We start from the raw sequence: 23,575 nt of genomic DNA on the forward strand, positions 1-23,575 counted from the left end.
GCTACAGTAGTAACAACTTCCAAGACTCAAATTGAGAACAAGCAAGTGCCTCTATACTTGCCCTATGCCACAGCCCTCCACGATAGAATGCTGGCATGCACCGTTGCCCTCCTTCGGCTCCACTGGTTGGCCCACACGTCAGGCAGGCCACAGTTGGCTCGATGAGGGAGGAAAAAAGAAATCGACGAGCTCAGCCCTATCCACAATCGCTCGCGTGCTGCCGCCGCTCTCCCACGCACGCACGCCTCTTCCTCCTCACCAATCTCCCAACCGCGGCGCCGGCGGACGGCACACAACGCCTCCACCCTCCCGCGACTGTGTGGAGCAGATCAGGTCGTTCAGGGGTGCAGGCGCTTGCTCTTCCCCACCCCACGACCCCCCACAGGTCAAGATCCGTTTCCACCGGCCTCCACACCCAGGTTCTCGGCTCCTCCTCTCGCATCTCACAAATTCTGCCGGTTTGGTGCAGGTTTTGCCTCCCCCTCTCTCCCTCTTGATGAGGGGTCGTGTGCGGGGATGCAAATAGAGGGGCGGAGCGAAGGGGCTCACCATGGATGCTCAAGGAGGTAGCCTCAACGATGGCCTGCTGCGCGCAGTGCCGCTGGTGAAGGAAAATCGATCACCTGATGTTTTCTGTGTGGGAAGACGAGGTAGAGATCTCTAATATTTCCCCTTGTCTCGTAATGATTTCTCTGCCACTATCTCCTCCTGTGTGAATCTAGTGGATGAGGTGAGCTCTCAATCCTTGCAATTTGAGTGCAACAATAGTTCTACAGGCAGAACACGCGCCACATCCCATCCGACAAGGAGGTGGTCGATTTGCTGTGTAGTTGCAATTTGCTCTTCGATGAGTTAACTAACTGATGATGGTGTTGGTGCAGACCATCTTGGCGTTCAGGGGAAGAAAGCGAGGAGGACTCAGGGGAGCCAAGAGGTAAAATGGAGTTTCCTGGAAACACGGCCATGATCTGGAGGGTGAGATGCTACAGCCTTCAGAACTGGAGGGTGAGATGCTACAGCACTACACCTTCAAGTTTTCTTAGTTACTTCAGTTTCTTACACTAATGGAAAAAAATCTTGTCCAACTTCTAAAATATCAAATAAAAAAATTACCAGTCGTCTAATTGACTCTGTTTTCCACTTCGTTTCTGATTATAAGCTAATTAGGCTTATGATGCATGGAAGTCCGAAGCATAATCTGTGTCCGTCTATTTAGTTCCATTCTGATGTACACTGCAACATTCTTGATTGTTAGTTTATTCTTTCTGTATGCAGATGCTGCCTGAGGGTAATTTCTCCACCATACCGCAAATAATTGAACATGGCCCTATTGCTTATTATCTCCGTGTGCTCATTTGGTTACTTTCACGGGGTTTGATTGAGAAGCTCAAAGAAGGACATGCATAATACTCTAGGTCTGCAAGTGCTGACCGTCTTCTACCCCAACCCAACTTCTGATGTAGCCCCGATCACCGACGTCGCTACACCATGGCCAAAGATGTAACGGCCCAGGGTAATAACCTAATACATTTTGCTTGTTCTTTTCTTTTATGCATCATCATGGCATCATGCACCATATCATCCACAGGATTTTATCAAATAAAAGTTATTTTTCTAAATTAAAATTCTTTTATTTTCCCTCTCGAATGGTTTAATAAAACCATCCCACCTTCTTCTTACTTTCAAGGAAAACCATATACAACTTAATTTGTACCTGTTTGCAAAATGGTTTCAAATCAAATTCAAGTTTGGAAAATGTTTGCGGAAGGGCCTGACCCATACCTCCTCTGTCTCTCTTTCTTCGTTATTCTCCTTTTGATCTCCTTTGCAAGAATCAAATTCTAGGAAGACAAACTAGACGGGCAATTCCTTTTGAAGCTAGACTACGTCCTTCTTTTGGCCTCCTTTTACTCTGATCTAGGCCACAACGTCTTGCTTTGTTTCTTTGTTTAATCTCCACCGTAGCCTTCCTTTTCCCTAAAAGATTTCATGAAGGAAAGAAGAGAAAAACTTGAGGAGAAAAAGAAGCCCAGCAGTAGCTCACGTTCTGGGTACCCCTCCATCCGACCCATCTCTTCCAACTCCAAGCCACGTCTGGCCCATCTTTCCCCAACGAAGCCACCATCTCTTCTTTTCTCCTTCGTCTAGTACGGCAGCACATCCAAGCACTTGCACGTCGCTGTCTTGACGATGGGACGGCCGTAAGCATCTCGTTCCCCTCCTATAAATCCAACCTCGGTGCTATCCTGCAACCCTAGTCCCTCTCCTTCCTCTCCGCCGCCACTCCTCTCTTTTTTCCCTCGTCCTCCTTCTTACATCCCGAGAGAAAAACAGCCACAGCTCGTTTCCGTCCTCGACCGCGTCCGCAAGTGCCGCCGGTCTCCGTATCCTCCGTGCGCCGTTCGCGCCTCCACCTCGCTCCCGACGCCGTAGAACGCCTCCGTCGCGGACCTCTCTTCGTGTGTGCGCCGCCACGCTCTGCGACCGTCGGCATCTGCTCGGCCAAGACCTGCACCGCGCTCATGTTCTTCTCCGTCCACGCATCGTCGTCCTCGTCCGCAAGCGCCTCGCCTCAGAGCAGTACTCCGTCGACCACGTCTTCGACCGATCGCCGGCCGCCGCGTCTCCAACGCCTCCCGGCAGCAGCGCGTTCTCTCCTTCATCGCTGGCACGCGCCCCAGCACGTTCCGGTCTCGAGCGTGCACGCCCGCGGTCTGCACGCGCACCTGCTCACCTTCATCGACCTCGCCGTCCCCGGCCTGCATCTCCGTCGACCAAGAGCTCCTCGTCCGGCTCGTCTTCCCGCGTGACTGCGACGCCCACGCTCTGGCCTGAGCGCGCTCGCCGCCCGTCGGCCTCATCTGCCTCGACCCTCTCCGTCCTCATCACGGTTTCCCTCAAGGTCGACTCTACCTCACCACCGCCGGCAGGTCACGCTCCCTCGTGTACGTGAACACGCAGCGCCGCCTGTTTTCTCCGTCCGCCTCCGGCAGTACCTGTTCCCCGTCTACGCCATCAGATCGAGGCACGGCCGCTTCTACTTCAACTTGTTGCGCGCCAGTTCTCATTCAGCATCCAGCACCCAGCTCATCTGGTTCGATCTATGTTTGCATCGTGAGGTCCTCTGTTCAAATCCTGTTGCATGCAAACCTCACCTTTTGCTTATTTTATTTCCCTTCCCTGCTGACAGCAGGGACCCAACCGTCAGTGTCTACCAGCCCAGCAAAGCAGCTTCTGCCTCTTTAGCATCCAGTCAGCGTTCGGGCCCGCGCATCAGCCTCTCATGCTCGCTTCCTTCTGGGTGAGAAAAGCATCTGGCCCTTTCTCTGTTTTTCCAGGAATTCCAGAAAATGTTCATATCTTGTTAAATTCATATCTTTAAATCTGTAACTCGAAATGCAAACTATTTTATATGAAAATTGACCAGAAAAATGTGCTGAACATTAATATGCCATCCATTCATCTGTTTGCATCCAGCATCATGTCACGATGTGATAGTTTGTGCTTTTCACCTCACATATATGCGGAGTATTTCGGATATCCACCTAGGATTTTCCCGCTCCGTTTAACTTTGAAGTAGATCACCCCTGCCATGTCATGCCATGTTAAGCAACCATTAATTTTGCTGGTAGAAATGCAACTCAAACCTAATAATTGTTTGACCGAATTCCGATTCCGCTTAAATTGGGTAAGTTGCACCGCATCATCGTTGCCATATCATGCATATCATCTTGATCATGCTGGATCTTCTTTATCCGTAGTAGTAAGACTTGCACACGTTGTTTGTTGTAGCATTTGCTTCTTCCCGGATAGGATCACGAAGTGGTGTGGTGAGATACGACAAGTTCTCCGGATGTTCCTCGGCAAGCTTTAACAGGCAAGCATTTCCCTTATACTCCTGCCCCTGCAGAAGTCGCTCACCTATTTTATTTTGCCTTCTCCCTCATGCTATCCTTAAGTTGCGTTCTTGTCACGTGCCCCTTCCACTTGTTACCCCAAGCAGCCCATATTGCCACCACCACCTCCTACAGCTATTGTTTGGTTTCGGGTATGCCTTGCGAGTCGTAGTGCATGCTAGTGCTGTTTATATCTCGTTACAAGTCATTGCTATCTTATCGGGTTATCTATTGGGGAACATGACACATGGTTTATGGATATATCTGTTGAGGGTATCATGGTTACTTTCTAATAGTTGTTAGCGGAGACATCGGTGGGTCAGTTGATCGTTTTGTGACGGCTCACTTGTGTTTCCATGAAACCTAGGACCCCGAGTTCTTGTTAACTGTTCCGAGACTGAGCGCTCTAACCACACGTGGGTATGCTTCTGGGTCTCCCCTTGACCACTGCCGGAATCTACAACTTTGTCCAGTGGCCACAACTAGTTTGCAATGTTTTACCATTTGTTGTTTGCGTGCATGCCAGCTTGTTACTTATTTACTTTGGGAAGCCCCTGGGTGCCTTGTATCCCTTGTTTCCGGTATGCACGTATAGGTTTGCGGCTCGAGCGTTTATCGCATCGTTGAAGCGGGTCATTTGCCCCTGAGTGTATTTTGACCCTCGGAAGCCGTGCACGCAATAGCTAGGTCCGTTTCGGAGATACGGCCGGACTTCGATTCGGGTTTAACTTAGTTAGGTGGCTTCCTGGACATTGTTGTCGTGAAGGAGAGTGCGAGTCGTGATATCCTTCCCTTGCTAGGTTGGATTGATCGTGCGTGTGGGCACATTTGGGCACCTCCGCAGGTTAAATCTTATCGATAAGCCGCGTCCGCGGTTATGGACGACTTGAGTCGTATGACTCGACCATAGACAACTTACACCTGTTGTTTCAATCATAATAACTTATGTAGTAAGTTAGCACAACTTTAATAATAAATGGTTAAAACTTGACAACCGTGTGAGTGCCCTTGTAAGTACTTCCTTGCGAGGGGGGAACGCATCGGCTGTGTTATGTCTGCAAAGTATAGAACTGTTAGTTTATGCGCTCTCTCATCTTCTCTGATTAGACGAATGTTGTAGAGTGTCTCCATAGGTTTTTAGTGCTAGCGCGCTGCCGCTTAACCCCACCATATTGCCTATGACGTTCCTCTTGCGTCCTCTAAGTCCCCTGCGTGCCTCAAGTACAAAGGACGACCGGTTGACGAATGCTTATACGTCTTGAAGTCTTGTTAAGTACGAACCCGTACTTATTGTCGCTTCTACGGGACATAACCGGGCAGGTATGAAGATATGTTCGATGAAGACGACGTTAGCAAGGTTACCCTTCCGGCTTGGCTCAGGCGGGGTTATGGACGCCATCGGTTATCTTCGGGACTCTTAGTCCAAATTTGTATCTTGTCCGTACTCGGACGTATTTGATCTTCTGTATGACTTGGATCTTTGTATTGTATATTTGTATCTTGACTCGTTGGAGTCGTTGTTGTAATATATGTTTTTGTGGGCTCTATTGTAATCCTGTTGTAATGTAACCGCTCGTGATTGATTCCACCCGCATCGCGTGCATGCTTCGGCGTGTACGAGGCGCTTGGTGGTGCGTCTCCTAGAATCGATATCATGCGGATTTCGGCGGGTTCGCTGCGATCCTCATGGTACCGGTTCCGGGGCGTCACAAGTTGGTATCAGAGCATCAGGTTGACGGTACCCCACTAGTCCAGCCTTTAGGATAACCTTGCCAATGGTCGTTGAGTTTAGAGAGTCCAAACTATTTTCTAAAATTCGTTGGATAGATCTGATTAGCTCTGATTTTTCTCCTTACCTCTATTCTTTCTCCTCTTATCTATGCGAGTTTTGAGTCTTCTCTCTTATCTGAGTTTGTCTAGGTCTTAGGTTCCGACGTGGGTTGGACGATTTTTGCCTTATCCTAATAGGTCCGATCTTCGGAGGCCCCGACGAAAGCGCATCATCGACAACGGAGCAACAACCCTTGTTAGTGGTGTCGACTCAATCAACATGGAGCAAGAATTCTTGTTAGTGGTGTCGAGAAGGTCAACACTTCATCAGAAGAAGGTTCCACGGCAAGGTCGGGTGTTTGTCAACATGGTACAAGAAGACTCGATAGTTTAACCAACTCCCCCTTAGGTTGACGTGGAATCTCGGGGCGAGATTCCTTGTTAGTGGTGTCGATTGTAACGGCCCAGGGTAATAACCTAATACATTTTGCTTGTTCTTTTCTTTTATGCATCATCATGGCATCATGCACCATATCATCCACAGGATTTTATCAAATAAAAGTTATTTTTCTAAATTAAAATTCTTTTATTTTCCCTCTCAGATGGTTTAATAAAACCATCCCACCTTCTTCTTACTTTCAAGGAAAACCATATACAACTTAATTTGTACCTGTTTGCAAAATGGTTTCAAATCAAATTCAAGTTTGGAAAATGTTTGCGGAAGGGCCTGACCCATACCTCCTCTGTCTCTCTTTCTTCGTTATTCTCCTTTTGATCTCCTTTGCAAGAATCAAATTCTAGGAAGACAAACTAGACGGGCAATTCCTTTTGAAGCTAGACTACGTCCTTCTTTTGGCCTCCTTTTACTCTGATCTAGGCCACAACGTCTTGCTTTGTTTCTTTGTTTAATCTCCACCGTAGCCTTCCTTTTCCCTAAAAGATTTCATGAAGGAAAGAAGAGAAAAACTTGAGGAGAAAAAGAAGCCCAGCAGTAGCTCACGTTCTGGGTACCCCTCCATCCGACCCATCTCTTCCAACTCCAAGCCACGTCTGGCCCATCTTTCCCCAACGAAGCCACCATCTCTTCTTTTCTCCTTCGTCTAGTACGGCAGCACATCCAAGCACTTGCACGTCGCTGTCTTGACGATGGGACGGCCGTAAGCATCTCGTTCCCCTCCTATAAATCCAACCTCGGTGCTATCCTGCAACCCTAGTCCCTCTCCTTCCTCTCCGCCGCCACTCCTCTCTTTTTTCCCTCGTCCTCCTTCTTACATCCCGAGAGAAAAACAGCCACAGCTCGTTTCCGTCCTCGACCGCGTCCGCAAGTGCCGCCGGTCTCCGTATCCTCCGTGCGCCGTTCGCGCCTCCACCTCGCTCCCGACGCCGTAGAACGCCTCCGTCGCGGACCTCTCTTCGTGTGTGCGCCGCCACGCTCTGCGACCGTCGGCATCTGCTCGGCCAAGACCTGCACCGCGCTCATGTTCTTCTCCGTCCACGCATCGTCGTCCTCGTCCGCAAGCGCCTCGCCTCAGAGCAGTACTCCGTCGACCACGTCTTCGACCGATCGCCGGCCGCCGCGTCTCCAACGCCTCCCGGCAGCAGCGCGTTCTCTCCTTCATCGCTGGCACGCGCCCCAGCACGTTCCGGTCTCGAGCGTGCACGCCCGCGGTCTGCACGCGCACCTGCTCACCTTCATCGACCTCGCCGTCCCCGGCCTGCATCTCCGTCGACCAAGAGCTCCTCGTCCGGCTCGTCTTCCCGCGTGACTGCGACGCCCACGCTCTGGCCTGAGCGCGCTCGCCGCCCGTCGGCCTCATCTGCCTCGACCCTCTCCGTCCTCATCACGGTTTCCCTCAAGGTCGACTCTACCTCACCACCGCCGGCAGGTCACGCTCCCTCGTGTACGTGAACACGCAGCGCCGCCTGTTTTCTCCGTCCGCCTCCGGCAGTACCTGTTCCCCGTCTACGCCATCAGATCGAGGCACGGCCGCTTCTACTTCAACTTGTTGCGCGCCAGTTCTCATTCAGCATCCAGCACCCAGCTCATCTGGTTCGATCTATGTTTGCATCGTGAGGTCCTCTGTTCAAATCCTGTTGCATGCAAACCTCACCTTTTGCTTATTTTATTTCCCTTCCCTGCTGACAGCAGGGACCCAACCGTCAGTGTCTACCAGCCCAGCAAAGCAGCTTCTGCCTCTTTAGCATCCAGTCAGCGTTCGGGCCCGCGCATCAGCCTCTCATGCTCGCTTCCTTCTGGGTGAGAAAAGCATCTGGCCCTTTCTCTGTTTTTCCAGGAATTCCAGAAAATGTTCATATCTTGTTAAATTCATATCTTTAAATCTGTAACTCGAAATGCAAACTATTTTATATGAAAATTGACCAGAAAAATGTGCTGAACATTAATATGCCATCCATTCATCTGTTTGCATCCAGCATCATGTCACGATGTGATAGTTTGTGCTTTTCACCTCACATATATGCGGAGTATTTCGGATATCCACCTAGGATTTTCCCGCTCCGTTTAACTTTGAAGTAGATCACCCCTGCCATGTCATGCCATGTTAAGCAACCATTAATTTTGCCGGTAGAAATGCAACTCAAACCTAATAATTGTTTGACCGGAATTCCGATTCCGCTTAAATTGGGTAAGTTGCACCGCATCATCGTTGCCATATCATGCATATCATCTTGATCATGCTGGATCTTCTTTATCCGTAGTAGTAAGACTTGCACACGTTGTTTGTTGTAGCATTTGCTTCTTCCCGGATAGGATCACGAAGTGGTGTGGTGAGATACGACAAGTTCTCCGGATGTTCCTCGGCAAGCTTTAACAGGCAAGCATTTCCCTTATACTCCCGCCCTGCGAAGTCGCTCACCTATTTTATTTTGCCTTCTCCCTCATGCTATCCTTAAGTTGCGTTCTTGTCACGTGCCCCTTCCACTTGTTACCCCAAGCAGCCCATATTGCCACCACCACCTCCTACAGCTATTGTTTGGTTTCGGGTATGCCTTGCGAGTCGTAGTGCATGCTAGTGCTGTTTATATCTCGTTACCGTTACTGCTATCTTATCGGGTTATCTATTGGGGAACATGACACATGGTTTATGGATATATCTGTTGAGGGTATCATGGTTACTTTCTAATAGTTGTTAGCGGAGACATCGGTGGGTCAGTTGATCGTTTTGTGACGGCTCACTTGTGTTTCCATGAAACCTAGGACCCCGAGTTCTTGTTAATCGTTCCGAGACCGAGCGCTCTAACCACACGTGGGTATGCTTCGGGTCTCCCCTTGACCACCGCCGAATCTACAACTTTGTCCAGTGGCCACAACTAGTTTGCAATGTTTTACCATTTGTTGTTTGCGTGCATGCCGACTTGTTACTTATTTACTTTGGGAAGCCCCCGGGTGCCTTGTATCCCTTGTTTCCGGTATGCACGTATAGGTTTGCGGCCTGAGCGTTTATCGCATGCTGAAGCGGGTCATTTGCCCCTGAGTGTATTTTGACCCTCGAAGCCGTGCACGCAATAGCTAGGTCCGTTTCGGAGATACGGCCGGACTTCGATTCGGGTTTAACTTAGTTAGGTGGCTTCCTGGACATTGTTGTCGTGAAGGAGAGTGCGAGTCGTGATATCCTTCCCTTGCTAGGTTGGATTGATCGTGCGTGTGGGCACATTTGGGCACCCCTGCAGGGTTAAATCTTATCGATAAGCCGCGTCCGCGGTTATGGACGACTTGGAGCTGTATGACTCGACCATAGACAACTTACACCTGTTGTTTCAATCATAATAACTTATGTAGTAAGTTAGCACAACTTTAATAATAAATGGTTAAAACTTGACAACCGTGTGAGTGCCCTTGTAAGTACTTCCTTGCGAGGGGAACGCATCGGCCGTGTTATGTCCGCAAAGTATAGAACCGTTAGTTTATGCGCTCTCTCATCTTCTCTGATTAGACGAATGTTGTAGAGTGTCTCCATAGGTTTTTAGTGCTAGCGCGCTGCCGCTTAACCCCACCATATTGCCTATGACGTTCCTCTTGCGTCCTCTAAGTCCCCTGCGTGCCTCAAGTACAAAGGACGACTGGTTGACGAATGCTTATACGTCTTGAAGTCTTGTTAAGTACGAACCCGTACTTATTGCCGCTTCTACGGGACATAACCGGGCAGGTATGAAGATATGTTCGATGAAGACGACGTTAGCAAGGTTACCCTTCCGGCTTGGCCTGGGCAGGGTTATGGACGCCACTGGTTATCTTCAGGACTCTTAGTCCAAATTTGTATCTTGTCCGTACTCGGACGTATTTGATCTTCTGTATGACTTGGATCTTTGTATTGTATATTTGTATCTTGACTCGTTGGAGTCGTTGTTGTAATATATGTTTTTGTGGGCTCTATTGTAATCCTGTTGTAATGTAACCGCTCGTGATTGATTCCACCCGCATCGCGTGCATGCTTCGGCGTGTACGAGGCGCTTGGTGGTGCGTCTCCTAGAATCGATATCATGCGGATTTCGGCGGGTTCGCTGCGATCCTCATGGTACCGGTTCCGGGGCGTCACAAAAGAGTTCCCCAAGTGGACCTTCAACCCTAACCCACGCTACACGCGTCAAGGTGAACTCCTTCCTCTCGATACTCGACCTCGTAGATACCTTGAATGGAATGCTACCTCATGTCGGCATGTTATATGTCATTAGGTGCAAGAGTCATCGAGGACCGGAGAGGAGGAACACCCATGGTGCAAGGAAGCGAGGGAAGGGAAGAGGAGCCATTCATCATGGTGCAAGGAAGAAGGAAGAAGAAGAAGAAGGAAGGAAGAATGAAGGAAGAAGGAAGGAAGAGGAAGAAGAAGCGGGAGGAGGGAGGCCGGCCGGTCACAGGCCCGGTTGACCGGCCCCCTGACCGGCCCACCCGGTCATAGGCCCGGTTGACCGGCCCCCTGACCGGCCTGGCCGGTTTCGACCGGAATCTCCGCTTGTGCCATCCGGACGCGAGTCCCGGGGCTTCGAACGCCCCACCGGTCACCGTCCGGTCCAGAACCCGGTTTGGACCGGATGGGCCGGTCACAGACCCGGTTTGACCCGGTCAAACCGGATTTCACGGGTTTGACCCCACCAACTTGTACCCGTTCGACCCGAGCTGCCTTGTATGCCTATATAAGCACCCTCGGTCGCCCCCTTACCTCTTGAGACATGATTTAGGCTTAGATGTGGATTTGAGCTTTGTCTCCTTAGGGTTTCATCCCCTTTGTATCAAGGCTACCCTTGTTGGATGATTGGATTTGTGAGTGTGAGATTCTAGTGCTACCCACTCTCTCTCCCACTCCTAGATTCATCTCCCTCACCGATCTCTCACTCCGGGATTCTACGCGCGTCTCTCCCGGGTTGATTCTATTGGCGTGGTCCATCGAGCCACGGAGGTAAGTATCGATTGTATCGGGTTGGTGTGCGTGCGTGAGTTCTTCGTGTTCATCGTGTTCCTCGCGCTCTCCCTCTCTCCCTCCTTGGATTTCGGGTCAACCGCAAGATCGGGCCACACACGGGGTCTTAGACCTCATCATATGGTATCGTAGCCTTTGGTTTCCGCGGATTTGACCCCCCACCCATCCAATTTCGTCCCTAAAATTTTTCCCCAAAAATCCCCAAAAATAGCCCTAATTTGCCTTTGGACCGATCTCGTGATTTGGTTGCGTTTTGAGTGGTTTTGGTCCATGGATTTGGTGTTGGAGTGCTTGATCTACTATCTCCCCAACTTTTAGCCCCCAATTCCATCGTTTCCCTCCGATTTGGTCAATTTGGTCGATTTTCGTGAAGAACAGAGAGAGAAACTGCGTCCCGGTTGAGAAATCCGGTCAACCGGGCTGCAGACCGGCCGGGCCAGCCCGGAACCCGGTCGACCGGCCGTGTGACCGGCCGAGCCGGCCCTGAGTCCGGTCCAACCGGCCCCTGGACCGGGCGCCACCCCTCCACCTCCACCGCCGACCACCGCCACTCCTCCCCTCCGCCGGCAAGCATCGCCATCATCCCCAACCACCGACAAACAAGCGTACTTGTTTGTGTTTGCTTGTTCCGGTTTGAGTGCCTTGTTTGTGAAACTAACCCGCAGCTCCGAAGCAAGCGACGACATCCGAGGCACCCCGAACTTGCAACCGTACTTTTGACATCACCGCCTTCATCGCAAGTTGTGTGTTCCGACACCGCCTAACATCTTAGGTATAACTTGCATTCCCCACCTTGTAACCCCTCTTCTTTTGCGATCTATCCTATCGAGCATTGCTTATTGAGTGTTGCGAGACATTGCACGTGGCCCCGATTGTGAGGTGTGTGTGTAGTGTGGAGTCAAGCTTCTAAGCAAAACTCGTGTGGCAAGATAGCAAGAGCGAGCTAACGCTAACATAGAGCGTGAAAAAAGAAAGAAAAGCACAAAAAGAGTGCAAGTGCAATCATACATACAAAAGAGTGCAAGTGCCACCATAGATACAAAAGAGTGCAAGTGCCACCAAATACAAAAGAGAAAAAGCCTTTAAGCAAAGAGAGAGAAGAGAAGAGAGGTCACGTGTGAATCTAGTTGTCTCTTCCTTTGCAACCAAAGCTTTGCCTCTCCTTGTGTTAGTGTGACACCGAGCATCCGTACATACACTTTTCCGCTCACTTTTGGTTGCACTAACCCCGCTTATCTCGTGTGTGTGTTCCACATCTTTTCCGTGTTTATAGTGATCATCGCTTTGACATTTGAACTTTTGGATTTCCACCACTCTTGAAAATACACTTGATTTCGGATTTCGTCTTTTGGCTTTCCACAACACTCGCCTAACACCATATTTGCTAGCTTTTGCGTGTGGTTTTGCGTGTGTCCCCGATACACTTGATCTTACTTTTGACTTGGTGGATGGCCTCAATACTATCTTACCTTGGTAAGAGTGCGAGGTAGTCTCCTTCCACTAACATACACCATATAGATACCATCGTGCTAACATGGATAGCGAAGATGAAGATACGGAGGAGTACATGGAGCACTTCGAGGAAGATACCTCCTCAAGCACCGCGGATGTGGAGGGACATGTGGAGCTCTACTCCGACTATGGCTCCCCAAGCATCACCGACATCTCCGACATCGAGGAGCTCGACAACGACCATGGCTCCCCAAGCATCACCGACATCTCCGACATCGAGGAGCTCGACAACGACCATGGCTCCCCAAGCATCCTCGACATGGACGACATGGTGGAGCACCACTTTGAGGACGACTTCGACGAGCTCTACATCGACAATGGCTCATCAAGCATGGACGACATGGTGGAGCAACGCCACGCCTACGACATCGACACCATGGCGGAGCCTCACCTAGTCACCTACTTGGCCAATGGAGCTACATATGAAGATAGAGGACCTCAACGATGGCACCATCATATGGATCATCAAGAGCGTCCCCAACATGATCGCCATCGACACACTTCTTCGAGCTCCACGAGGCGCCACCATGAGAGTGCTTATGCACATGATCATCTACGACGAGTTCATCATATGGAGCATCAAGAGCGTCCCCAACATGATCGTCATCGACACTCTTCCCCAAGCTCCACAAGGCGCCACAAGCACTATGCCAAGCCGCATGAGCCATCATCTAGGCACGTCAAGGATCGTCATCGACATACACCTTCTCATGATCGTCGTCGACCACCACCGTCGCATGGCTCCCATCGACATATGTCACCCCGTGAGCATCGCCGCCACAAGCCACTTCATGATCGCCATCGACCAACATCTTCCACGAGTCTTCGACGACACCACTCAAGCCATGGTGATGATGCACGAAGACGAGAGCCTCGACATGAAGGCGACAAACACCATGATAGGGTGCCTACCACTCCAAGGATGGCAAGTGCACATCACGCATACCTTCCTCATGAGGCGACTTCCACCTCTTGTGCCACGACCACAATGGCCCCTACCTCGTCACATGCCTATGGACTCCGATGCTACAAGTGCAAGCAACAAGGCCACCCTCCACGGGAATGTCCCAATCTCCTATGTGAGGTGTGCAAGGCCAAGGGTCATGTGGCATGGCAATGCACAACGCCAAGCGCCAAGAAGCTCTACTTCGACAAGCTACAAGCACAAGCCACCAAGAAGCCCTTAGCGCCAACACTTCAAGATGAAGATCGCAAAGGTGAACTCATGGGCGAAGTTGAGCCGAGCCTAGCTCTCATCAACACCATGGTGCCATCGCTTGAGGATGACTTGGGAGGCGAGGGAGTTGAGCATGGTGAGCATGGGATTCTCCCTTCACCTACGGAGGCGCATGGAGTTGAGATGGTTGAGCATGGGAATTTCCCTTCAACCAAGGAGGCGCATGGAGATGAGAAATTCGAGCCTACTCCCCTATGCTTCATTGATGAGTTGGTACCAATCCCATGTGAGCATGAGAGCCACCTAGCCCACTTGAGTGAGAGTGATAGTGAGTTGAGTGACTCCCACCCCATATGTGAGTTTGAGTGCTTCCGTTTGGAGGACATGAGTGATACACAAAGTGAGTTGAGAGAGGTAGATGATAGGTCCATGGAGGACATCGCATTTGCTAACACATTAACCTCTCCCTCGTTTGTGTCTTCTTATGTTGCACTAGGTTCCACGGAGGATGAGTTCCCGATTATGGAGACGATGTACATGGTGCATGAAGATGATGATATCTCACCATGCTTGCTCCAAGTCGGACATGTCGACCACATGGATCCTCCTACTTCCACAACACCTACCTCAAATGAGTCGGCCAACAAAGGTAACAACATAGGTGTTGATGATGCCATGATCCCACTAGTGGACATGATGACTTATGAGTGCATGCATGATCTTGATGATACATTTGCTACGTCACATGCCACTTTCATTTTCCCATGCGATACTTTGCTTGATAACATTGTTGATCATGTGGAAGTGAGTGTTTGTGATACCTTGACCATGCCATGCTATGAGAGCTTCAATTTTTCCACCATTGCTTGCACTATGTCGACCACTTGCTCTTTACCATGTATTGCTTGCAATGATAATGACAAGGATGACATTAGCTTCCGCATGCTTTGTCCAAAATGCTTACACCATTCCATGATCCTTGCATCCAAGATTGTGAACAATTGCTCTTTCTTATGCTTGGTATGCAAGAATGCTTATTTCGTTGTTCACGAGATGGCCCCCATAGCCTTCTCACTTTTTGATGATCATGAGTTACCACATGCCATGAATACACCTTCTTGCCATATGCACCATCGCCATGCATTTCATACTATCTTGATTGACACTAATGGTGATGTGCACAAGACATGGAACATCATGATGGATGATGTGTTCCTCTACCATGCACACACGCTTTTTGTTTTCTCTTTTGTGTGTATAGGTACCCGAATGACTACTTCCACCGCTACGGAGCATGAGCTCACGAAACGCGCAATTGAGAGCTACCCCAACAAGGACCTAACCCGCGGGAATCACACCAAAGGGTATGTTCCCACAAGCCTTCGCCCTCATGTGTTTCCGACTTGCCTTGTCGAGTTTCCGGTTTGGTCCAACTCCTCGTCAACTCTTTTGCCTCTTATGCAACATATCTTGACTCATCTTGTTGGCACAATGGTTGTTGTATGTCTTGATGTTATCATCATACACTCCAAGAATCTCAAGGACCATGTCATACATGTGAGAGACACCTTATGCATCTTGTGCCACATGTCACACAAAAGGTTGCCCTTCTTTGGATTTCTCATTTCACCTTTGGCAATTGATATGGATTCTTTCACACTTGAGGAAGCTCATACTCGGCTCACGCCAACCATACTCTTCCAAGCTCGAAGTCTCCATCATTTTGCCATTGCACATAACAATTTTGCCCCAAATTTTGCCGCCGATACTTGCCTTTTGTTTGTTCCATTTGCTTGGGACAAGGCCACAACACACATTCTTCACACCATACAACTCTTACATGCACAAATTTTTGCCCTACCAAATTTTGGATACATCCACACTCTTTTGGTTCCCATTTTTGCCAAATGCCTCTTGGAGCTTTCCCTTCGCAAGTGGTTTTTCTCCAAGTTCTTCTTCGACCGCGACTACCCAACTCTACATGGGACAACCTTCATGGACTACCTCTTCGATGAGGAGGAACAAGAGTCGAGGACGACTCTTCCCCAAGGGGGGGGGGAGATGATGTAGCCCCGGTCACCGACGTCGCTACACCATGGCCAAAGAGTTCCCCAAGTGGACCTTCAACCCTAACCCACGCTACACGCGTCAAGGTGAACTCCTTCCTCTCGATACTCGACCTCGTAGATACCTTGAATGGAATGCTACCTCATGTCGGCATGTTATATGTCATTAGGTGCAAGAGTCATTGAGGACCGGAGAGGAGGAATACCCATGGTGCAAGGAAGCGAGGGAAGGGAAGAGGAGCCATTCATCATGGTGCAAGGAAGAAGGAAGAAGAAGAAGAAGGAAGGAAGAATGAAGGAAGAAGGAAGGAAGAGGAGGAAGAAGCGGGAGGAGGGAGGCCGGCCGGTCACAGGCCCGGTTGACCGGCCCCCTGACCGGCCCACCCGGTCATAGGCCCGGTTGACCGGCCCCCTGACCGGCCTGGCCGGTTTCGACCGGAATCTCCACTTGTGCCATCCGGACGCGAGCCCCGGGGCTTCGGAACGCCCCACCCGGTCACCGTCCGGTCCAGAACCCGGTTTGGACCGGGTGGGCCGGTCACGGACCCGGTTTGACCCGGTCAAACCGGATTTCACGGGTTTGACCCCACCAACTTGTACCCGTTCGACCCGAGCTGCCTTGTATGCCTATATAAGCACCCCCGGTCGCCCCCTTACCTCTTGAGACATGATTTAGGCTTAGATGTGGATTTGAGCTTTGTCTCCTTAGGGTTTCATCCCCTTTGTATCAAGGCTACCCTTGTTGGATGATTGGATTTGTGAGTGTGAGATTCTAGTGCTACCCACTCTCTCTCCCACTCCTAGATTCATCTCCCTCACCGATCTCTCACTCCGGGATTCTACCGCGCGTCTCTCCCGGGTTGATTCTATTGGCGTGGTCCATCGAGCCACGGGGTAAGTATCGATTGTATCGGGTTGGTGTGCGTGCGTGAGTTCTTCGTGTTCATCGTGTTCCTCGCGCTCTCCCTCTCTCCCTCCTTGGATTTCGGGTCAACCGCAAGATCGGGCCACACACGGGGTCTTAGACCTCATCAACTTCTCTCGACAAGACACGGATGAGTGATCTTAGCCATTTTATTACACTATTTTCGTTCTTGTTGGTTGCAGCACAGGACACTGGACGCCAAGTTCACAAACAAGATGACATGGAAAGTTATTTTAGAGCATCGGCCAGTGTTACAACAAGATACACTGAGTGTACTGCACGGATAGATTTAGTTTGATATGCGAGTTATTACACAACAATTTCCATCGAAGTGCAATGAAGGTTATAAAAATGGACTGAAGTATACACAGTCACCTACATAGCCACACATGAATATGTTGTTTCAAAGGTACTTGAGCTTGTTTCAATGATAGGCAACAGAGATTTAAACTTCGTTACATTTTCTTGCTCTGAGCGGTGCTTAATGATAGCTCATTGGTTGTAAATTTTTGTGCATTTGGTACAAAGTTCACATTTAGGTTCTGATTGTTTTTCTCTAGGACAACCTTCGATAAAGATTATCTTTACTCGCTTATTGCTGATTTTTTTATTGATGTCTGTGAGAATTTTTTAGTTATATCCCCTTCCGGTTTGTTTAGCCCATTTGCATCAGCCAGAGAAATTGAATAAGGTTTCACATTACATCAAATGCATGGATTTAAATATAGGCTTTTTAAAGATTTATTTCAAAAACGTCCAGATGGTAGCTTACTCGTGGCACCATTTGGGCAATGTGAAAGAACTGATCATGCTTAAAGATTTAGTGCTTCGATGAATAGGTGTACTCCTCCAATCCTCCATGGAATTGTGCTCATATGAATATTTTTATCCATTCGTTCCATCTTCTCATATCCAATTTAGCCTTTGTTAAAGAAAGGGTGCTGCTTTTGGGGTTTGTCTAGACTAGGCATTTCTAATCAAATTTCTTTTTTGTGTGGTTTATATGTAACAATAAAAGTGGATAATTTGTTTCTAAATAAGGTCTGTCTTATGTGTGTTGCATATGAGTCGATGGCGGGCCTCTAAAATTATTTGTATGTGAGCTAGCTTAGCTCTATAACTCAGAGACCATTCTTTTAAGATAATTGTTTTGGTAGGTCAATCAAAACAACATGCAAAATGATTAATGCCTCAAAACCTAATGGTATGTTGTAGCTTCAAAAAACTGAAAGAAACCTCAAAAAATGTATTATGCTGATAAATGTTGCTCAGTTTGACTTTGATCTGTCCTGCTGATATCCACATTCACTTTTTATGTGCAGATCTAAATAAACTATCGGAGCACCTTTATTTAGCATGTTTATGAGCTTAGGAAATTAGATTTGTTTCATGCTAATAGATGTCGTCTTAGTAATTATTGAAGTAATGCGAAGAACCAAATATTTGTGCTTACAAGAATTAAATCTTTTGTTCTAAAAAATGTGTCTTCAATAAAGGAAACACATATGCGAGGACTTTCTACCAGTAATTGATCATTTGTTGGAGTAGAAAGAGCATTGTCTTCGTCTCATAACTTTTAGCTATTAGCTATGTTGATCATATTGGATTTAATGTTACTAATACGTAGGGAGGCTTGACTCTTCGGTCAGGACGGCGTGGACCGTGTTCAACATATGGCAGGCTATCAACTCGAAGAGCATCTTGAAGCCCACATCACTCACCAAGACAACCATCAAGGTCCACGGCGACCTCCAATCGAAGAGCAGACAGAGCAACTAGAGATTCAAGCCGCCTTCATCACAACCACTTGCAAATATAGGCCTGCATTCTGAGTCTCGCTGGTGTGCGGCAGTCTAGATATGTGTGCTGGGAATAATGAGCAACATGAGTGTCATATACTTTTCCTATGCAGGTGTGAACTTTTGTGTTGTCTGAGTCGTTCTTTGTTTGGTCTATGGCTATGTGCTAATGTGTTTTGATGAATAAAGGCTACTGCTGGTTTTTACTGCTGTTACGGTGTTGATTGGTTGAAGCTTGAGCTGCTCTATTGTCTTCACCTTACATTGGCTGGTTGAAGCTGAAACTGCTTCATATTCTTGCAATTGAGCTGCTCTCTTGTCTTCACCTTACATTGGCTCTTTGATAAATGCACAATCCTAATCGTTATTTCTGTTGGAGGACAATTGAAGCATGTCCTGAGCCAAAGGCCAATAAAAATAGTGTCTTGTCTTTGATTGGGACCCCAAGGACCGGTGAGGAGGCGCCCCAACTACTAGTATAAAACAAAAGTGTTGTAGTAAAATGATGGGTTGTCTCCCATAAGCGCTTTTCTTTAATGCCTTTCAGCTAGGCGCAGAAAGTGTGAATCAAGTATTATCAAGAGATGAAGCATCAACATCATAATCTTTCTTACAGACACAACTTGTTGCAGAGGGTACCTTAGATGCTGCATTATCTAAATTCTCCATATTGGTACCAAGGGTTTTATCAATTTTAGGCTTATAATAAATTCTTTGGCTTAGGCACCTTAGAGACATACATGAATTTTTGCTCCTTGGCCACATAAGCTTTCTCCTTAAATTTAAGAGAAGAAAAAGTTGAACCCAATGTTCCCATAGCTTCTTCAAGTTTGCCAATCCTATGAGTTTGATTATCATGGATAGCCCAAGTTTCTAAAATAGCAATTCTTTCATCAAGTCCTCCCAGGGATTTATCAAGTTTATCAATATTATCAAGTAATATACCCAATTTAGTCTCAACACTTGGAAGATTTTTCTCTATGGCTTCCAACTTTTTCATAACATCCTCAAGAGAGATTTCAATTTTAGTTTCATTAACAGGTGGTATTCCAACTAGGCTCTCAATGATGCAACTAGCTTCTAAGGCAGGAGTACCTAGGAAATTACCCCCCGAAAGAGTATCAAGAACATACCTATTCCAGCTAGATATACCAACATAAAAGTTCCTAAGTAGGATAATAGTGGAGTGTTCTTAGTGCACCTATGATGAGCATTACTAATTCTATACCAAGCATCTTTAAAACTTTCTCCACCTTGTTGCTTAAAAGAACGAACTTCAACTTCAGGATTACTCATTTTAGTAGTAGTAAATAAAGCAAACTAAATAAAGTAAATGCAAGTAACTAATTTTTTTGTGTTTTTAATATAGAGATAGAAAACAAGACAGTAAATAAAGTAAAGCTAACAACTAATTTTTTTGTATTTTTGATATAAGAGCAAACAAAGCAGTAAATAAAATAAAGTAAAGCAAGACAAAAAAAACGAAGTAAAGAGATTGGATGTGAGAGACTCCCCTTGCAGCGTGTCTTGATCTCCCCGGCAACGGCGCCAGAAAAAGAGCTTGATGCGTGCTATTAACACACGTCCGTTGGGAACCCCAAGAGGAAGGTGTGATGCGTATAGAAGCAAGTTTTCCCTCAGTAAGAAACCAAGGTTTATCGAACCAGTAGGAGTCAAGGATCACGTGAAGGTCATTGGTGACGGAGTGTAGTGCGGCGCAACACCAGGGATTTCGGCGCCAATGTGGAACCTGCACAACACAATCAAAGTACTTTGCCCCAACGTAACAGTGAGGTTGTCAATCTCACCGGCTTCCTGTAAACAAAGGATTAACCGTATAGTGTGGAAGATGATGTTTGTTTGCGAAGAACAAGTAAAGAACAAGTATTGCAGTAGATTGTATTTCGGATGTAAAGAATGGACCGGGGTCCACAGCTTCACTAGTGGTGTCTCTCCCATAAGATAAATAGCATGTTGGGTGAACAAATTACAGTTGGGCAATTGACAAATAAAGAAGGCATAACAATGCACATACATATATCATGATGAGTACTATGAGATTTAATCGGGGCATTGCGAAAAAGTACATAGACCGCTATCCAGCATGCATCTATGCCTAAAAAGTCCACTTTCGAGGTTATCATCCGAACCCCTTCCGGTATTAAGTTGCAAGCAACGGACAATTGCATTAAGTATGGTGCGTAATGTAATCAACACAAATATCCTTAGACAAAGCATCGATGTTTTATCCCTAGTGGCAACAAGACATGCACAACCTTAGAACTTTCTCGTCATCGTCCCGGATTTAATGGAGGCATGAACCCACTATCGAGCATAAATACTCCCTCTTGGAGTTACAAGTATCAACTTGGCCAGAGCCTCTACTAGCAACGGAGAGCATGCAAGAACATAAACAACAAATATGATAGATTGATAATCAACTTGACATAGTATTCAATATTCATCGGATCCCAACAAACACAACATGTAGGATTACAAATAGACGATCTTGATCATGATAGGCAGCTCACAAGATCTAACATGATAGCACAATGGGGAGAAGACGACCATCTAGCTACTGCTATGGACCCATAGTCCAGGGGTGAACTACTCACACATCGATCCGGAGGCGATCATGGCGATGAAGAGCCCTCCGGGAGATGATTCCCCTCTCCGGCAGGGTGCCGGAGGCGATCCCCTGAATCCCCCGAGATGGGATTGGCGGCAGCGGCGTCACAGTAAGGTTTTCCGTATCGTGGCTCTCGGTACTGGAGTTATTCTCGACGAAGGCTTATGTAGGCGGAAGGGTAGGTTAGGGGGCGCCACGAGGGGCCCACACGCTAGGGCCGCGCGGCCAGGGCCTGGGCCGCGCCGCCCTGCTGCCGCCTCGTCGCCCCACTTCGTTTCCCTTTCGGACTTCTGGAAGCTTCGTGGAAAAATAAGATCCTGGGCGTTGATTTCGTCCAATTCCGAGAATATTTCCTTTGTAGGATTTCTGAAACCAAAAACAGCAGAAAACAACAACTGGCTCTTCGGCATCTTGTCAATAGGTTAGTGCCGGAAAATGCATAATAATGACATATAATGTGTATAAAACATGTGAGTATCATCATAAAAGTAGCATGGAACATAAGAAATTGTAGATACGTTTGAGACGTATCACCCCTGTTACTAGTGCTTTTCTAGGTGCAGCTGAATTAAGAACTGAGTTGTTAAGGCTTATAAGTATTCTTCGTCTCCCCTTGTGTCGAATCAATAAATTTGGGTTTTACTTCCCTCGAAGACTGTTGCGATCCCCTATACTTGTGGGTTATCAAGTGATGAGGTCTAAGACCCCGTGTGTGGCCCGATCTTGCGGTTGACCAGAAATCCAAAGGGGAAAGGGAGGGAGAGCGCGAAGAACACGAAGAACACGAAGAACACGAAGAACACGAGGAACTCACTCACGCACACCAACCCGATACAATCGGTACTTACCCCCGCGGCTCGATGGACCACGCCAATAGAATCAACCCGGAAGAGACACGCGGTAGAATTCCGAGGTGAGAGATCGGTGAAGGAGATGAATCTAGGAGTGGGAGAGAGAGTGGTAGCACTAGAATCTCACACACCAAATCCAATCATCCAACAAGGGTATCCTTGATACAAAGGGGATGAAACCCTAGGGAGACAAAGCTCAAATCCATGTCTAAGCCTAAAATCTTGTCTAAGGAGTAAAGGGGATGACCTAGGTGCTTATATAGAGGTACAAGGCGGCTTGGGTCGAAAAGGTACGCGGTTGGTCGACTCGGGCCGTTTCCGGCCGAGTCCGTCCCGTGAAATCCGGTCAACCGGGTTTCAACCGGCCGTAGACCGGGCAGCCTCGGTGCGGGGCCGGTCAGCCGGCCGCCAACCGGAAGTTCGCAAAAGTTTCCCGGTTTGGCGTCGGTACGATGCCGGTTGTCGCCGGGGTGGATCCGGTCTGGGGCCCGGTCTGACCGGCCCTGGGACTGGCCTGGCCGGCCTGGGGCCCGGTTTGGCCGGCCTCTGGGCCGGCTGGGCCTCTTCCTCCCGCCTCTTCTTCCTCTTCCTTCTTCTCTTCTTTCCTTGCACCATGGGAGTTCCTTCTCTCTTGGTCCTTGTCGATGTCGGCACCTATGGACACCATGATGATAGGCATGAGGTAGCATACCATTCAAGTTGGTGTTGAGGTCAACCATAGAGAGGAAAGAGTTCACCTTAACATATATGGCGGGGGTTTGTGTTGTTGGTCCACTTGGGGGACTCCTTGGCCATGGTGTGGCGTCGACGATAGGCGGGGCTACATCATCTCCCCCCCCCCTTGGGGAAGAGTCGTCCTCGACTCTTGCTCCTCCTTACCGATGAGGTAGACGTTGATCCTTGTAGCTTGGGGAAGGACTTGTATATTTGCCCTTGTATCCTTATGGATGCTCGTCGTGGTGCGGGCGTCCTTGTTGTAGTCCATGACGGGTCTCCCATGTAGTGGTGGAGGGATAAAGTCGCGATCGAAGAAGAACTTGGTGAAAAACAACTTGCGAATGGAAAGCTTGTGGATGCCAATTTTGTGATCGGCTAACAAGAGGCTCTCAATCAAATGCGAAGCATCAAGTCGTTTCTCGAAGAGGCGTGTGGCAAAAATGGGAACCACAAGAGTGTCGATGTATCCAAAATTTGGTGGGGCAAAAGTTTGTGGATGTAAAAGTTTGGTTTGTAAAGTGTCAAAAATGTGATGTGTAGCATTGTCCCACACAAATGGAACAATCAAAAGGCAAGTATCGGCAGCAAAATTTTGGGCAAAATTGTTATGTGCAATGGCAAAGAGATGGCAACTTCGAGCTTGGGAAAGTATGGTTGGCGTGAGCCAAGTATGGGTATCCTCAAGTGTCAAAGAATCCATTTCAATTGCCAAAGATGAAATGAGAAATCCAAAGAAGAGCAACTTTATGAGTGACATGTGGCACAAGATGCATAAGGTGTCTCTCACATGTATGCCAT

The 23,575-nt window shown here is 48.2% G+C and overlaps 2 protein-coding genes and 1 long non-coding RNA gene across 3 annotated transcripts; all 3 read left to right on the forward strand.

Annotated features, from left to right (window-relative positions):
* The first annotated feature begins 963 nt into the window (after window positions 1-963).
* On the forward strand, window positions 964-3,819 carry LOC124647416. The gene is made up of 5 exons (XM_047187366.1): window positions 964-1,005; window positions 1,276-1,358; window positions 2,837-3,119; window positions 3,194-3,301; window positions 3,793-3,819. The coding sequence occupies exons 1-5, from the start codon at window positions 964-966 to the stop codon at window positions 3,811-3,813; spliced, it is 537 nt and encodes a 178-aa protein (XP_047043322.1). The 3' UTR covers window positions 3,814-3,819.
* Window positions 3,820-6,812: 2,993 nt separating this feature from the next.
* Window positions 6,813-8,442, forward strand: LOC124647417. Its single transcript, XM_047187367.1, has 4 exons — window positions 6,813-6,823; window positions 7,459-7,741; window positions 7,816-7,923; window positions 8,416-8,442. The coding sequence occupies exons 1-4, from the start codon at window positions 6,813-6,815 to the stop codon at window positions 8,434-8,436; spliced, it is 423 nt and encodes a 140-aa protein (XP_047043323.1). The 3' UTR covers window positions 8,437-8,442.
* Window positions 8,443-16,919: 8,477 nt separating this feature from the next.
* LOC124650458 lies at window positions 16,920-18,883 on the forward strand. Its single transcript, XR_006987007.1, has 2 exons — window positions 16,920-17,190; window positions 18,409-18,883. It is a non-coding gene; the product is annotated as an uncharacterized LOC124650458 (long non-coding RNA).
* The last annotated feature ends 4,692 nt before the right edge of the window (window positions 18,884-23,575 follow it).

The sequence above is a fragment of the Lolium rigidum genome, chromosome 4, assembly GCF_022539505.1.
Source record: "Lolium rigidum isolate FL_2022 chromosome 4, APGP_CSIRO_Lrig_0.1, whole genome shotgun sequence".
Classification (NCBI taxonomy): Eukaryota; Viridiplantae; Streptophyta; class Magnoliopsida; order Poales; family Poaceae; genus Lolium; species Lolium rigidum.

Coding starts and splice junctions, on each gene's coding strand:
- LOC124647417 (XM_047187367.1), top strand. Junction 7,742..7,815: donor ATCTATGTTTGCATCGTGAG/GTCCTCTGTTCA, acceptor TGCTGACAGCAG/GGACCCAACCGTCAGTGTCT. Junction 7,924..8,415: donor TCATGCTCGCTTCCTTCTGG/GTGAGAAAAGCA, acceptor TGTTTGTTGTAG/CATTTGCTTCTTCCCGGATA.
- LOC124647416 (XM_047187366.1), top strand. CDS start 964: ATGATCTGGAGGGTGAGATGCTACAGCCTTCAGAACTGGAGG. Junction 1,359..2,836: donor TATCTCCGTGTGCTCATTTG/GTTACTTTCACG, acceptor CTCTGGCCTGAG/CGCGCTCGCCGCCCGTCGGC. Junction 3,302..3,792: donor TCATGCTCGCTTCCTTCTGG/GTGAGAAAAGCA, acceptor TGTTTGTTGTAG/CATTTGCTTCTTCCCGGATA.